Here is a 12,876-nt window from a genome sequence, read left to right as displayed (position 1 = left end):
TTGTAACAGCAATAACGTCTGTGGCATTTGCAACGAATAAACGAATAAATATCCAAAAGAATATAAATATTGCGCTGATTTTCATGGAATCACGGAGCGATTGGAATCGGAAGGGACTTTCAGGGCCATTTAATCACAACCCCTGCCGTGGGCAGCGACACCTCGCACAGACCGGGTGGCCCCATACCCCATCCAACTCAGACGGGATTTGCAATATTTATTTATAATCCACATTATATCCAGTTTATAACCCCGGGGGGGATTGGGAAACCTTAGAAACCACGCCAGGCTCCGGAGCGGGCCGCTTTTAAACGCTTCAAAACATTAGAAACCACTCAGGTGCCTGCGCCCCCCTCACGGCCGGATCAGCGAGCCCGCCTCCTCCCGCCCGGGAGCGGCCGCGGCCGCTCCGCCCGCAGCGCTCGCTGGTTCCGGGGCGGGCCGGGCATGGCGCTGGCCGGGGACGAGCCCTTCAGCCCCTCGGTGCTGGGCACCAGGGAGCAGTGAGTGCCGGGGAACGGGCGGGCGCCCCAGCGGGGCGGGCACGGCCACGGGCGCGGGCGGGACGGGGCTCGGAGCCACCCGCGCTGGGGAAGGCGGCCCTGCCCACGGCGCGGGGAGGGGACATGGAAGGTGTTTAAGGTGCCCCTCTCGGCACGAGCCGGTCTCTGGTTTATGTGTTGTTTGTTTGTTTAGAGAGTCTGTGATTCTGTAGAGTGGCACTGCTGCACAGAGGATAGAGCGGTCTCAGCCTTTCATGGAATTATGGAATGGTTTGGGTTGGAAGGGACCTTAAATCCCATCCATAGGCAGGGACACCTCCCACTGTCCCAGGTGCTCCCAGCCCCAATGTCCAACCTGGCCTTGGGCACTGCCAGGGATCCAGGGGCAGCCACAGCTGTGCCAGGGCCTCCCACTCTGCCAGGGAACAATTCCAAATATCCCACCAAAATCTACCCACTTTCAGCTTAAAGCCATTCTCTGTGTCCTGTCCCTCCATCCCTTGTCCCCAGTCCCTCTCCAGCTCTCTTGGAGTCCCTTTAGGTGCTGGAAGGTGCTCTGAGGTCTCCCTGGAGCCTTTTCTCCAGGTGAATGCACCCACTGCTCTCCGAGCCTGGCTCCAGCCTTTGGAGCATCTCCAGGCATTCCCTGGAAACTCCCTGGACTCTCTCCCACATGTTCATGCTCATCTTATGCTAAGCACCAATGCCTCACCACCCTCACAGTCAATTTCTACCAAATATCTAACCTCAATCTATCTCTCAATTTTTCTTCCCATCCCTCTTTCATCTAAATATTTCCCAGTATTAATTATGATATCCTCTCCTTTCTTGCCCCCCAACTCCAGCTGGGATGCTGCCTACGAAAGAGAGCTGCAAACTTTTCAAGACATTGGAGATACCGGGGAAATCTGGTAAACAAAATAACTTCTGCAGAGTGTTTCTGTAGTTTCTTTACCGTAAAAGACATTGCAAAACCTCAGCCAGCAATTCAACGAGTCGGTGACAAAATGATGGGGAGTTTACCATTGAAACCAGCAGTTCCTCTCTGGCCCAATTTCACAGTGAAGATTGCTCAGCTGCACTTGGACAAGTGTCATTACACAGAAATTGAGCTGGTAATTGAGCTGTATGTTACTGGCAAATGTGCTTTTTATCCCTGAGCTCCGGTTTAACTGCACAAGTTGCCCTTACTGCTTCCTTTTTTAATATATGGATGTTTTCACCTGCCAGAGTTGGAGTTTCAGAGAATTTTAAGGCTGCAGGATTCATTTTCATCTGAACAAAGCAAACATGAAATATGAGCTGCGGCAGCTTTTGCTTGAGTAACAGTGAAAAGGGCTTTGCAAAAGCTGGAGAGAGAGAGAGATGAAATAAACTTGCTGTACCTTTTGCCCATTTTTTTCCTGGTTTAGTTACCTGAGCCCTTGTTTTTTGCAGGTTTGGAGAGGAAAGCATGGTGCGCATAATCAGGTGGCTGGAAAAGCACGAGGTCCCCCTTGACAGCTCTGTGCTTGACATTGGGACTGGCAATGGTGTTTTACTGGTTGAATTGGTTGGTATTTTGCAAAGTTTGTGCATTTTTTTATACAGAATCAGAGCAGTTTAAATACAGTTCTCACACGTGGCAGTGGTGGTCATGTAACCTGTGTGGAACACCAAGAGTGTCAATACTTCAGGCTTCAAAATTTGAAGTATTTCTCTAAATCAGTCAGCCTGAGCATCCCTTGTTTTAACTTTACCTTCCTGTTTCCCCACATTTAAAACTGCATTTCTTCCCACTGTTGTTAAAACTCCCCCAGATAAGGAAGTTAAGTTGATTAATTCACAAAGTACCCTCATGTACAAAACCAGACCCTTTCTCTGCATGCAGTTCTGATAATAACACTCATTATTGATACAAAAAAGGAGGTAAACCCAAGGGATTTTATGTAAATAACTTTAAAAGTTGTTAACACTTCTTTTAAAGAAGTGTCCATTTCTGTCAGGGTGGGTGGGAAATCTGATCAGGTGTGTTCTGAAGATTTTGTTGTGCACAAGATGTTAATGAATTCCAGTATTTTTTTCCTGGTTTTGATTGATTTTTTTTTTTTTTTTGGTGTAATACTGCAGGAGAGTTGGTAAGGGGCACAAAAAGACGAAGTGTCACATTGTCACAGCTTCTGTTGTTTTGCATTCCCCTTTGGCTCCAGTAGTTCAAGTAGGAATTGGAAGGGCTGAGAGTCAAAGTCTGGAATTTTTATTTAATATGAACTTTGATTTTAGAAGATTTTAAAGCCTTTATGGAGACTGGCTGCTACACCACAGCACAGGAGAATTTATGTCACCAAAAGCAGAAATTGCTCATCTCGCTAAGAGAAATTAGCCTGATAATGGTGATTGTTGAGAGCAGTGATAGCTCTATCATGGTTAAAGTACCCAACAGAAAAATCTTATTTGTAAGACTTCCATTTTATACTGACTCCACTGGCAAATGGGAGCTGATTTTTCATACTATAATGGGCAAATGACAGCCTGATAGCTTTTAAAAACTATTAACTCCTGTGAGAGCACCCTCCTCCCTTACATTAAGCACCTCACAGTACTGTGGTTTCTTTCACAGGAAATTGTCAGTCCAGTTCCCTCTTGAAGAGTGGCTTCAAAAATTACCTTGTTTATTTTTGCTGAGTAATTCAGCATCTCACTTGCTTAGCTGATGTAAAAGGAATTTTTTTCTGTGCTAGCTGCAAGGTTTGGAAATCAAATTGGAATTCTTTTGGCAGCTACCATAGGAGTGTTCTGCCACTGGAGTTGGACTCCATGATGGGATAGAAATGGCAGTACTGGAAAAAACTCAGTCATAGAGGACAGGAGTAGCAGCTCTCTGCAAGGGAGCTGCTTGAGGGTACAAAAGTATCACATAAGTGGCACCCCTTGCTGTTTTTATTATCCCTGTGAACTTCAGGGATCTGGGAGCTTGGATTCATGACATAGTTCTTTTGCCTTCCATAAATTCCAGCTCTTCTGAGGAAACCTTGCTGCCACAAAAACCTCTGGCCTCCTCTTATATTCATAAGTAATATGGGAGCCACCACTATTGAAGAGTGAATAATCTCTGGAGTGGGGAGTGTTCACCAAGTGGGGCTGTCAGCCCTGAGCACGGGGCAGAGCTGACAATGTTCCAAACTCCTTCTGCTCTTCAATCTCCTGCTCCAAGCAGCAGCAGCAGCAGCAGCACAGAGTGCTGTAAATCCCCTCCAGGGCAGCTGCAGGGTGCAGTGTGGTCACGTTTGGCACAAGTGAGGGATCCCTTCCTGTCACAGTCAGGCCCTACAGGTTCTGCAGCATTTAATGCTGTTTATCTCTAAACCTTCCTTCTCTGCCCCCAGACCAGAGGAGTGAATGGGAACTCCCTCAAGTGACTCAAGCCTTTCCTTTGCAAACAGAGGAGCTGTTGTGGGAACCACTCCTCCACCCCCAAACCTTCAGCACAGGCATCTGAGGAAGCCTGCTTTGCTCCAGGGAGGAACGTGGGCAGGAGCCTGAGCAATAAATGTTCTCCATCCCATGCAAACAACAGTGGCTTTGTGTTCAGCTGCAATTAGCCCTCAGTTCAGAACAGCTGGTTAGCACCAAGCTCAGGCCTCAGGGGCTGCTGCAAGGAGGAAGGACACTTGTGGAAACTCCTCATCCTTTTCTTGGCAATTGGGGTGTCAGCCTCTGGAACAAGCAGACAGGCAGCTGGTTGCTTAACAGCGCTCTGTGTGTTTTTCCAAAGCCCAGCCTCCTCCCTGTCTGTGCTGTGACAGCCTGCAGCTGGCCAGAGGATCAGAGCTCTTCCATCAGGTTTGGATCTTGCCAGACACGTGGGGCACCCTGAGTTTGTACCTTCTACCCCAAGCTGGTCCCTTCAGCCTCTGCCTCAGAGCCAGGACGTGTGTCCCTGCTCCCCTCCCACATGCCCAGCTCCAGCTGATGCCAGGAGCCCACCTGCTTTGCCAAAGGGCTGCTGGGATCTCCCTAAGTTCCCTAAACTGAGTTATCCTTATCTCCAACAAACTTAGATTAACAAAGTCTCTGTGTGCTATTATATGTGGTGCATAACCTGCCTGAAAATTGCTGATATAGACACCTGGCAGCATGCAAATAGTTGTATTCAAATAGACATTAGCATGAATAATTAGAAAAATGTATGATTTTGCAGTGGATTTCTGTCCTAGTGCAATGTATTGCATCTTTTGGCTCTTAAAATTTGGGTTATAAACTAAATAATTGCTCAATCTCCCATGGTACATGTCAGAGAGGTTTTTTCCCCTTGTTTTGAAGCATCTGTCACATGTCATCACTGAAAATTCCTGGTTTCTAAGTTACTTTTGGTGCAGATAAGAGAGCCCCTCCAGGGTGTTACTTTTCCCAGTTGTGCTCAGTTTTCCACTTGACATAAGCCAGCTTTCAGTCACCAGTCATTTTGGTGAGGTTTTTTTTGGCAGAATAAAGTTATTTCAGCTCATTCAGCTGTTGAGCTCTTGTAATGGGAACAGGTATAAAAATGACTAAAAGGTGAGTTGTGTTTTTTGTCCTGTTATTAAGAGGAGGAGAGACGAGATGGATTATAGGTAGGGAATGTTCTGGCTGGATTAAAACAATTGCTAAATTGCTAGCACACTGATTAAGATTCTCTGCTTCTGTCTAGGCAAAGTCTGGCTACATGAATCTCACAGGGATTGATTATTCACCTTCTGCAATACAGCTTTCAGAAAAAGTAAGAGACAAAGAAGGGATCTCTAACATTAAATTAAAGGTAAGTCTTGAGAGAAAGGTAATTGAGGAAATAGAAAGCAATTGAGCCCAAGATTAAATGAGCTAATTGATATTCAGATGTTCTCAGTGTACTGAATGAATGATGTCTTTTGAGATTCATTTGTGAGAGAACTCTACCCAAATAAATCTATTTACGGGAAGGTTTTTGGTCTTTATTTGGTTTTTGTTTGTAATGGTCATTAAGGCTAACAAGAGTTTCCCTGCTTGGAACAGGGTAGTGGTTTACCAAGTGGCAAGTTCTGTATTTTAGCTGCTGCATTCTGAATTTCAGACTTGAGGCAGAGGGAGAAATCCTTGAGGGATAGATTGCCTACCATTAGCTGAACAACAGGAGGGTTGAGAGGCCTTGCTGGAGCAGAGGTGGGAGCAGATCACCTCCAAAGGCCCCTTCCAGCCTCAGCCATGCTGGGATTGTGTGGCTGCCTGTCATTCTGAGCTCTTTGCTGTGCTGTCCTACCCTCCTGCTCCCTACCTGTGTGATGTCTCTGCTCCTGTGTGCCACCTGTAAAATCTCTTAGTGACAGCCTCTGTCTGTTCTCCTGCGTTTGTGCAGTGCCTGGCACATGGCAGGGATCAAAGTACAAACAGTGATTTAAAGAGTGAGCTTCAAGTGTGTTAGTTTGAGCTTCAGATTCCAGCACATAGATCATCACACAATGTGTGGAGAAGAAAGAAGCTGCCATGGCTCTGTGAGTTACCCCTCCCTGAGCACACCCATTGTCAGCATTGAAGCTTTGTGTCCTGAAGTCTTGCTTTGCATTAAAGATTCAGAAGATTGTTCTCACAGCTGCAGGCTTCTGCTTTAGGTAGAAGACTTCCTGGCCCCCTCAGCTGAGCTGGCAGGCTTTGACATTTGCATTGACAAGGGGACTTTTGATGCCATCAGCCTGGACCCCAGCGACGCGGCGGGGAAGCGAAGGCTGTACGTGGCATCCCTGGGCAGGGTGCTGAAACCAGAGGGCTTCTTCCTCATCACCTCTTGCAACTGGACCAAGGAGGAGCTGCTGGACCAGTTCAGAGAAGGTAGGCAGCTGAGCAGAGCTTTCTGCCAACGTGGGGCTGCTGAAGGAAGGGATGAGGGAGTTTTAATGTGTGTGTGTGTTAGCATATTGACTTTCCCAGATCAGGATTAGAGGAGGTGGAGCGATTAGTAAATGCTCCAGCCTGTCTTCCCTCTGTTTTCCTCGGGAATTACCACTCCTGTGTTTGCCAGCGCCAAGGGAGGACAGGTTTGCTGACGCTTTGGAGGTTGGGAATTTCAGTCTAATTACCCTGGGAAAGTGTGTGTGTGGCTGGCTGATACTTTTTGGGTACTTGATTACCAGGCCCAGTTCACCCTTTGATTGCTCCGAAATTGGGGCAACATTGTTACCCATGTTGAGGGGAACTGGCAAGTCTGTGACCTTTCCTATCATTTTTGATGCACTTAAAGGGGTTTTTTTTACATACCAGTCAGCTCCTCAATCCCATGCCTGAGGCTTGAAACTCAGTGTGGATCTGAAACAACCATCCCTTCTGGGGAACCGAAATTACTGGCAAGTTCTCATCTTTTCTGCCATTAATTTGTGCAAGTCAGCCTGCTAGGATTTTTATTATCCATGGAAGAGTTTCAGCTGTATGGAGCAGTGGTGCAGTGTAACAATACAGTCCTATAAACTCACAGATTAACTGACTTGCAAGTTTTCCAGACGAATAAAGAATGGTTTGCAAAGGGTTATCCAAGAGGCGAATAAAACAACTTCCTTCTAATAAAAGCATTTCAATTTCTGTCTGGCAGGATTTGAAATTCTGGAGGAGCTGCCAACACCCAAGTTTTGCTTTGGAGGAAGAATTGGAAACAGTGTTACAGCATTGGTTTTCCAAAGGAAAAAAGTGAGGCCATCCGTCTTGGACAAATTAGATTAGATGAGAAAAGTCTGAACTTTAAACCTGACAGAAAACCTCAGACACGTGTGTAAATAAATGCTTTTGGAGTGCACAGTAAAATACTATGTATGGAGCTCTGAGGGACTATAAAACATTGCCCTAGAAACATTTCAGCTTTGCATAATTTGCCCATAAATTGTGTCCTTGCTACAACCTCACTTGTTTCAGGGAAGCTGCAAGTTTGCAAGAGAGAGGAAAATCAGATGTGCTAAATGCAGAGACCAATATAACTGAATTATATTTGTGTTTGAAATATAAAGATTGTCTGATATTTCATTTCTGTGCTGGTAAGCAGTGACCTATAGAGGTAAAGGTATCCTACAAAGCAAAAATCTCATTTCTCTGTTGTGCAGTGGAATAGGGAACAAGCTTTTTCAATGTAAGTGCTGGCTCTTTAATGCACACAAGGGTGGCTGGTAGGGAGGGAAATGAATACAAAATCCACAGCACTTTCCAAAAAGGACCAGTTGGTACTTTAAATTCAGATTTTCAGACTTAGCATAATTGTGTCTCCTCTGAAGCAGCTCAGCTCTTTTCCCACAGAGGGAGTGTTTTAAGTCTCCCTTTCCTGAGTGTGTTCATGCCTGGTCAGTTCCTTTCCCTGATCTCATGAATACATAAAGGTGTGATGTTGCAGCCTCTGGTGTGTGACATGTGCCTCCTTCATTATTAACCTGCTGTATGGGAATGTCTTTGGAGCCACAATGACAAGAAGTTTTCCAGTGAATTTCTCAGGGTGGATTTTAACTGCATAAATCCAAAAGAATTCAAAGCATAACTATCCATTCCTTGTGCTTTTTTTTTTAAACATGTATTCTTTAAACTTCTGTGTGCAATCCTTTTGCTCAATTTCATTGCCTTCATTTCTTCTGTTTTGTAATCTCAGAATATTGCTGTTGCTTGAAAGGCAGGAAAATGAGATTTCTTCATGCCTCGACAAACACATTTGCAGGTGACAATAAACTTGTTCTTTCAAACATCAAGGAGGCCCTCTTAGGCAATCAGGTTTTGTTTCACAGGCAAGGTCATGTTTGCTTATCAGGGAATTGCTTCTCCTACTTTCCATGCTTCTCCTCATTCCCAGGGCTCAGGAGATCTTTAAGGGTCAATAAATACTTCCAGTCCTTTCCCAGGATAGGAATCAAGGCATTCTTTTGCACAGTGGTGAGTCCTCCCTCTGTGATCCATCTGTTGCTGTTTTCAATACAAGAACCTTACTGCTGCATCTTTTTTGCAAAATGAAATATACTCAACTGGGAGAATGGTTTATCAGCAGTGCTGAAAAAATTCAGTCCCAGGATGATTCTTTGTATATTTGGTCAGAGTTGGGTTCTAACCTGAGTGCCAAAAGCAAGAGCTTGTTACCATTTGTTGTAGTTCTGTGTTCTGCCCCTGCCCAGCAGCCAGCTGGAATGCTAGGAAATGTAACTGGGAATCCAAACAGAGATTTTTTTTTTAGCATAGTAGCACAAAGGATTGAAAGTGCACTACTGATAACAGCCTCAGTAAAAAGCCTGTGACATTTTTGGCATCAGGTAAAGTTAATACAAGGAAATTTTAATTTTCAAGGACTCTGGCAGGATGTGTTTTGGGCATCTGTTTTATTCCCATCTGTAATTTTTGCTAATGAAGTCATGATGTGTATTTAATCATGGGATGAAAATAAAATCAGGACTGTCATGGATTTTCTTTTAATCAATTACTTGGACTTTAACCATAGATTCCCACTCCACAAGATATGGAAGGGTCAGGGCAAGGATTGTTTTCTCCACTTCATAGAATTGATTATTATTAGTTTTTGTTCTCTGGGTAGTATTTTTATATAACTTGTAAAGCTGAAAATAAGCTTCTTAAAATTGCCTGAAAATAAGGATTTCTGCATCTGATCTGTAGTTTGCATATTCCTTCCATCCCAAGCACTTCCAGGTGTCACTGGAGAGCAGAAAAATGCTTGTAAAACATGTTTTAGGAGCTTTCTTTTAAGGCAACAATAACCAAAGGCTTACTATTTAAAATCTGCTCTGTTGGAAACCTGGCATTTTCTGGATAATGGAGTCTAGGAAGCTGCTCCAATACTGACTTAGGGACTGGGGTATTTTTGGCTATGAGGATTTGGAAATGACTTGTCCAAGACTGTCCTTGATTTGGGGCAGTTCATGAAATGTTGATGCATTTCAGTGAAAAAAAAAAAAAAAAACAAAACTTGGAAAAAGAGGCAGAGGAATAAGCAGTGATTTAGGAGGAGCAAGTCTTTGCTGGAAGCTGGGGGAGTGCTCCATGATGGTTCCTGAAGGTTGGAATATTCCTGACTGCCCAGCTGTGTGACTCTTGGTTCCAGCTGCTAACTGCAGGAGAATAAATGCAGCATTTGAAACACGTTTCACTCCTATTGTTTTGCTTCCTGAAAACTCTGCCTGTGATTTCACTGTCAAATATGAGGTTTGTGGGTAGTCAAATGAGCATCTTCCATGGATCCCAGAGGTGGCTGAGCCCAAGGCTGTTCCTGCAGGACTGAGTTTAGGCTGGGTGATGCTGCAGAGCTGGCAAACCTTCCTGCAGTGGTTTTGCATAGAGTGTGGGCAGAACAGAAAGGGTTTGTGTTCCCTGCTTCATTGACAGCATGCTGAAGGGTGAAATTCTCCCAGGACTGACCTTTTATTCCTGGCAGATTGAGGATGGGTTTTAGTGCCTGAGCCCAAACAAAGCACCTCCACCAACATCTGTGCCTGGTGCAGCTCAAACCTGGCTCCTGATGCCTCCTATTGCCAAGAAAACTGAGTTTAGGGATTCTCTTCTGAGGCATTTACTGGGAGAGCCATTGAATTCATTGCAGGGTTTGTGCCACTGAAGGAGCTGGGAGCATTTTACTCTGGAATTTTATGGGACTTATCATAGAGCTGAACTGTCAGGATGAAATATCTGAGAGAGGTGAGCAAGCGATATTAATGAAATAATTATTGATTTGGGATGTCTGTTCTAGGAGAGTTTCTACACATGGGACTCTGCTGGAGTGTCAGGTAAATGGGTTCTCAAGACAGAAAGCCTTTGCCCTTTCAGCATCACAGTACCTTCTTGAAATAAGTACTCCTATAATCATTTTTATAGGGATTAAAAAGTGAGAAATACCAGACATGAAAATCATGGCACAACTGAATGAACACAGAAAATTCAGAGGGAAGGATAATGTTTCCTTACCCTTGACTTCCCTTTTGGTGACCAGCTTGTGATCTGCAGGAGAGGCATGTTCATTTGATGGCTCTTAAGGAGCAGGAATAGTTAAGGAATCCTAGAATTTGGGTTGGAATGGACTTAAAAAACCATCTCATTCCAACCCCCTACCATGGGCAGGGACACCTTCCACTAAACCCTCCCCAGCCTGCCCTGCAGTGCTGTCCATAGGCTGCTTTTCTAAAGGTTGATTTTTTCTTTTTTGAAGGCTTAAGAAATATGAAATGAATATTCTGTTCTTGAAACTCAGTATAATTTTGTGGTGCAACATGAAGAATTTCTGAGAGCTACAACTGTTTTTTAAGAGCTGTTGGGTTACATCAGAAACACCAACAAAATTATGGCAGCTGCTGTAGCAGCCAGGGCCAGCAGTGATGCAGCATGTGATTACAGACTCTCTGTCCCATCAGGAGAATATTCCTGCAAATCATTATTGAGAGCACTGTTGCAAAGCATCACTGAGGCTGAAATAGCTGTTTGCATTATGGGCTCACCTTCTGGAATCCAAACCCACTGTTGCAACAGCATTTCTGAAATCTGGGAAGAGCCAGCTGCCTTGATTGTATCATAGGATTTGAGGTTTAACACCTGTAACAAAGGAGATTCAGGGTTGTGGAGTTGTTTGTTTGTTTGTTTAATTTGTACTTTTCTAACCAGTGTTAAAAAGGAGCTTTCAGATATTTGGGGTTTTAGACCTGCAGTTGGTATTTACAGCAGAGCTCATTATGCCTGGGTGAGGAAGTGCATGTCCCACCACACAGATCTCAGGTGCGATTCTCTGGAGAGCAAACAATGTTCTCTCATACAATTTGTATCAGAATTATTTCAGTTCTGCACTGGTTGTGAAATCTGTGAGCCCAAGAGACAAATGAATGGGCAAATGAGGGGATGAACTGAAATCCCTCAGTAGAACACTGGGTTTGTTCCCAGGAGTGCAGGGTGAGGCCAGGTGTGCAGGGCACAGCACTCAGATACCTGCAGAGCTGCACAGCTGAGCTGACACAGCCTCTCTGGAGTTATTTTTATGTAAGGACAAGTTCTTGAATAGCTTTTCTGCTGCATTAGGCACAGCAGGCTGCTCTTCATCGCTGACAGTGGCTTCCATGTATTTCTGCATTCCAGGAATGCACTGGCAGCACTGTAGCCATTGTGAGGAAAATCTGCCTGTGCATATACTCTGCTGTGAGCCAGGGTGCCTGGTGTAAGGCTGCCAAATTTTGTGTTATTTCATACCAGACAAAATCTTTAAGCGTGGTATTTAGCAACATACAGCAAAATTTTCAGTGTTTTGGCACTGGGATTGCTTCCCTGATCTTAGCATGCCAAGAGGTGCAGAGCATGGCTTGCTGCAGCAATAACTGCCTCATTTTACAGGCCCTCCAAGCATTTTAATGTATGGAATCATCCCCTGTAAAATAGGAGAGCACAAAGGAAATAATTGGGCCAGGGCTTTGCAAAGCAGTGTGGAGATCTGCCTTTGAATTCCTGTTGCTTGCTGCCTTTTCTGGGATGAGAGGAGGGGGAGCTGCCCTGCACAGCCTTACCTGCTTGGGCTGAGGGGGTGGTGAAGGGTTCTATCCCATGACTTGGCTGCAAGGAGGTTGAGCATGACCTAACCCTTGTGGTGGCAGCTAAATTGAGGAGCAATTAATGGCTACCAAGGGCTTTCAGTGAAAGGGGATGAGGTGTTATAGCCTCCAGACAAAGGAGGAAAAGGAACGCTGGCCTGTTTTGTTTAACACAAATAAGGGAAAAGCCAACCTGCGGCTTGATTTCCATTTGTTAGGTAACAGTATAGCTTGAAACGAGCCCATTTCTCTGTTACTGGAAATTAAGCTGAGTGCTGTCAGGCAAGCCAGCTGCTGCCAGGTAACACATCAGTTCTGGGTAATCACAAGTGCATGACAAGCAGAGCTAATAGAGCCCAGTGAGGGAGCAGACCTCAGCACAAACCTCAGCACAGTCACTGCAGCAGCCAGGTATGCATGGACAGTGTCATGTGTCAAGTAGAGGTGAGGAGAGTGTGCTTATGTAAAGAAATTTTAGCTGTTGATAGGGCTGAGAACTGAAATTCAAGCAGAAAGATCTTTCACCCCAATTTTCTGTAGTAATTATCTTTGCTGGCTGCTGCCCTACCCCAGGGCTCCTCAGCTCCATGGGTGCTGCACTGCTGCTTATCCAAGGTAGGGTGATGCTTTGGGGCATGTCTGCAGCTGCCTCGGGCCTTGTGGATGATGGAAAAATAACTCTGGGCTTATCTTAAACCAATTGAAAGCCAAATATGACTGACAAAGTGATGAGCACATCCAGGCTCCCATATGTACTTCATGGCCTATTTATTTTATCCATCACTGTTTCCATTGCTCCCAGTCTGGGGCACCCAGATCAGGTGTCACACCCTCTGCCAAGGCAGGGAGGGAGG

The 12,876-nt window shown here is 45.0% G+C and overlaps 1 protein-coding gene across 1 annotated transcript; it reads left to right on the top strand.

The window, feature by feature from the left end:
• The first annotated feature begins 424 nt into the window (after positions 1-424).
• On the top strand, positions 425-9,581 carry EEF1AKMT2 (EEF1A lysine methyltransferase 2). Its single transcript, XM_058028952.1, has 6 exons — positions 425-503; positions 1,349-1,414; positions 1,941-2,055; positions 5,173-5,280; positions 6,107-6,323; positions 7,078-9,581. The coding sequence occupies exons 1-6, from the start codon at positions 448-450 to the stop codon at positions 7,203-7,205; spliced, it is 690 nt and encodes a 229-aa protein (XP_057884935.1). The 5' UTR covers positions 425-447; the 3' UTR covers positions 7,206-9,581.
• Positions 9,582-12,876: the final 3,295 nt, after the last annotated feature.

The sequence above is a fragment of the Melospiza georgiana genome, chromosome 8 (assembly GCF_028018845.1).
Source record: "Melospiza georgiana isolate bMelGeo1 chromosome 8, bMelGeo1.pri, whole genome shotgun sequence".
Lineage (NCBI taxonomy): Eukaryota > Metazoa > Chordata > Aves > Passeriformes > Passerellidae > Melospiza > Melospiza georgiana.
The sequence above is the reverse complement of the archived record's forward strand: the minus strand, read 5'-3'. Positions and strand labels throughout refer to the sequence as shown.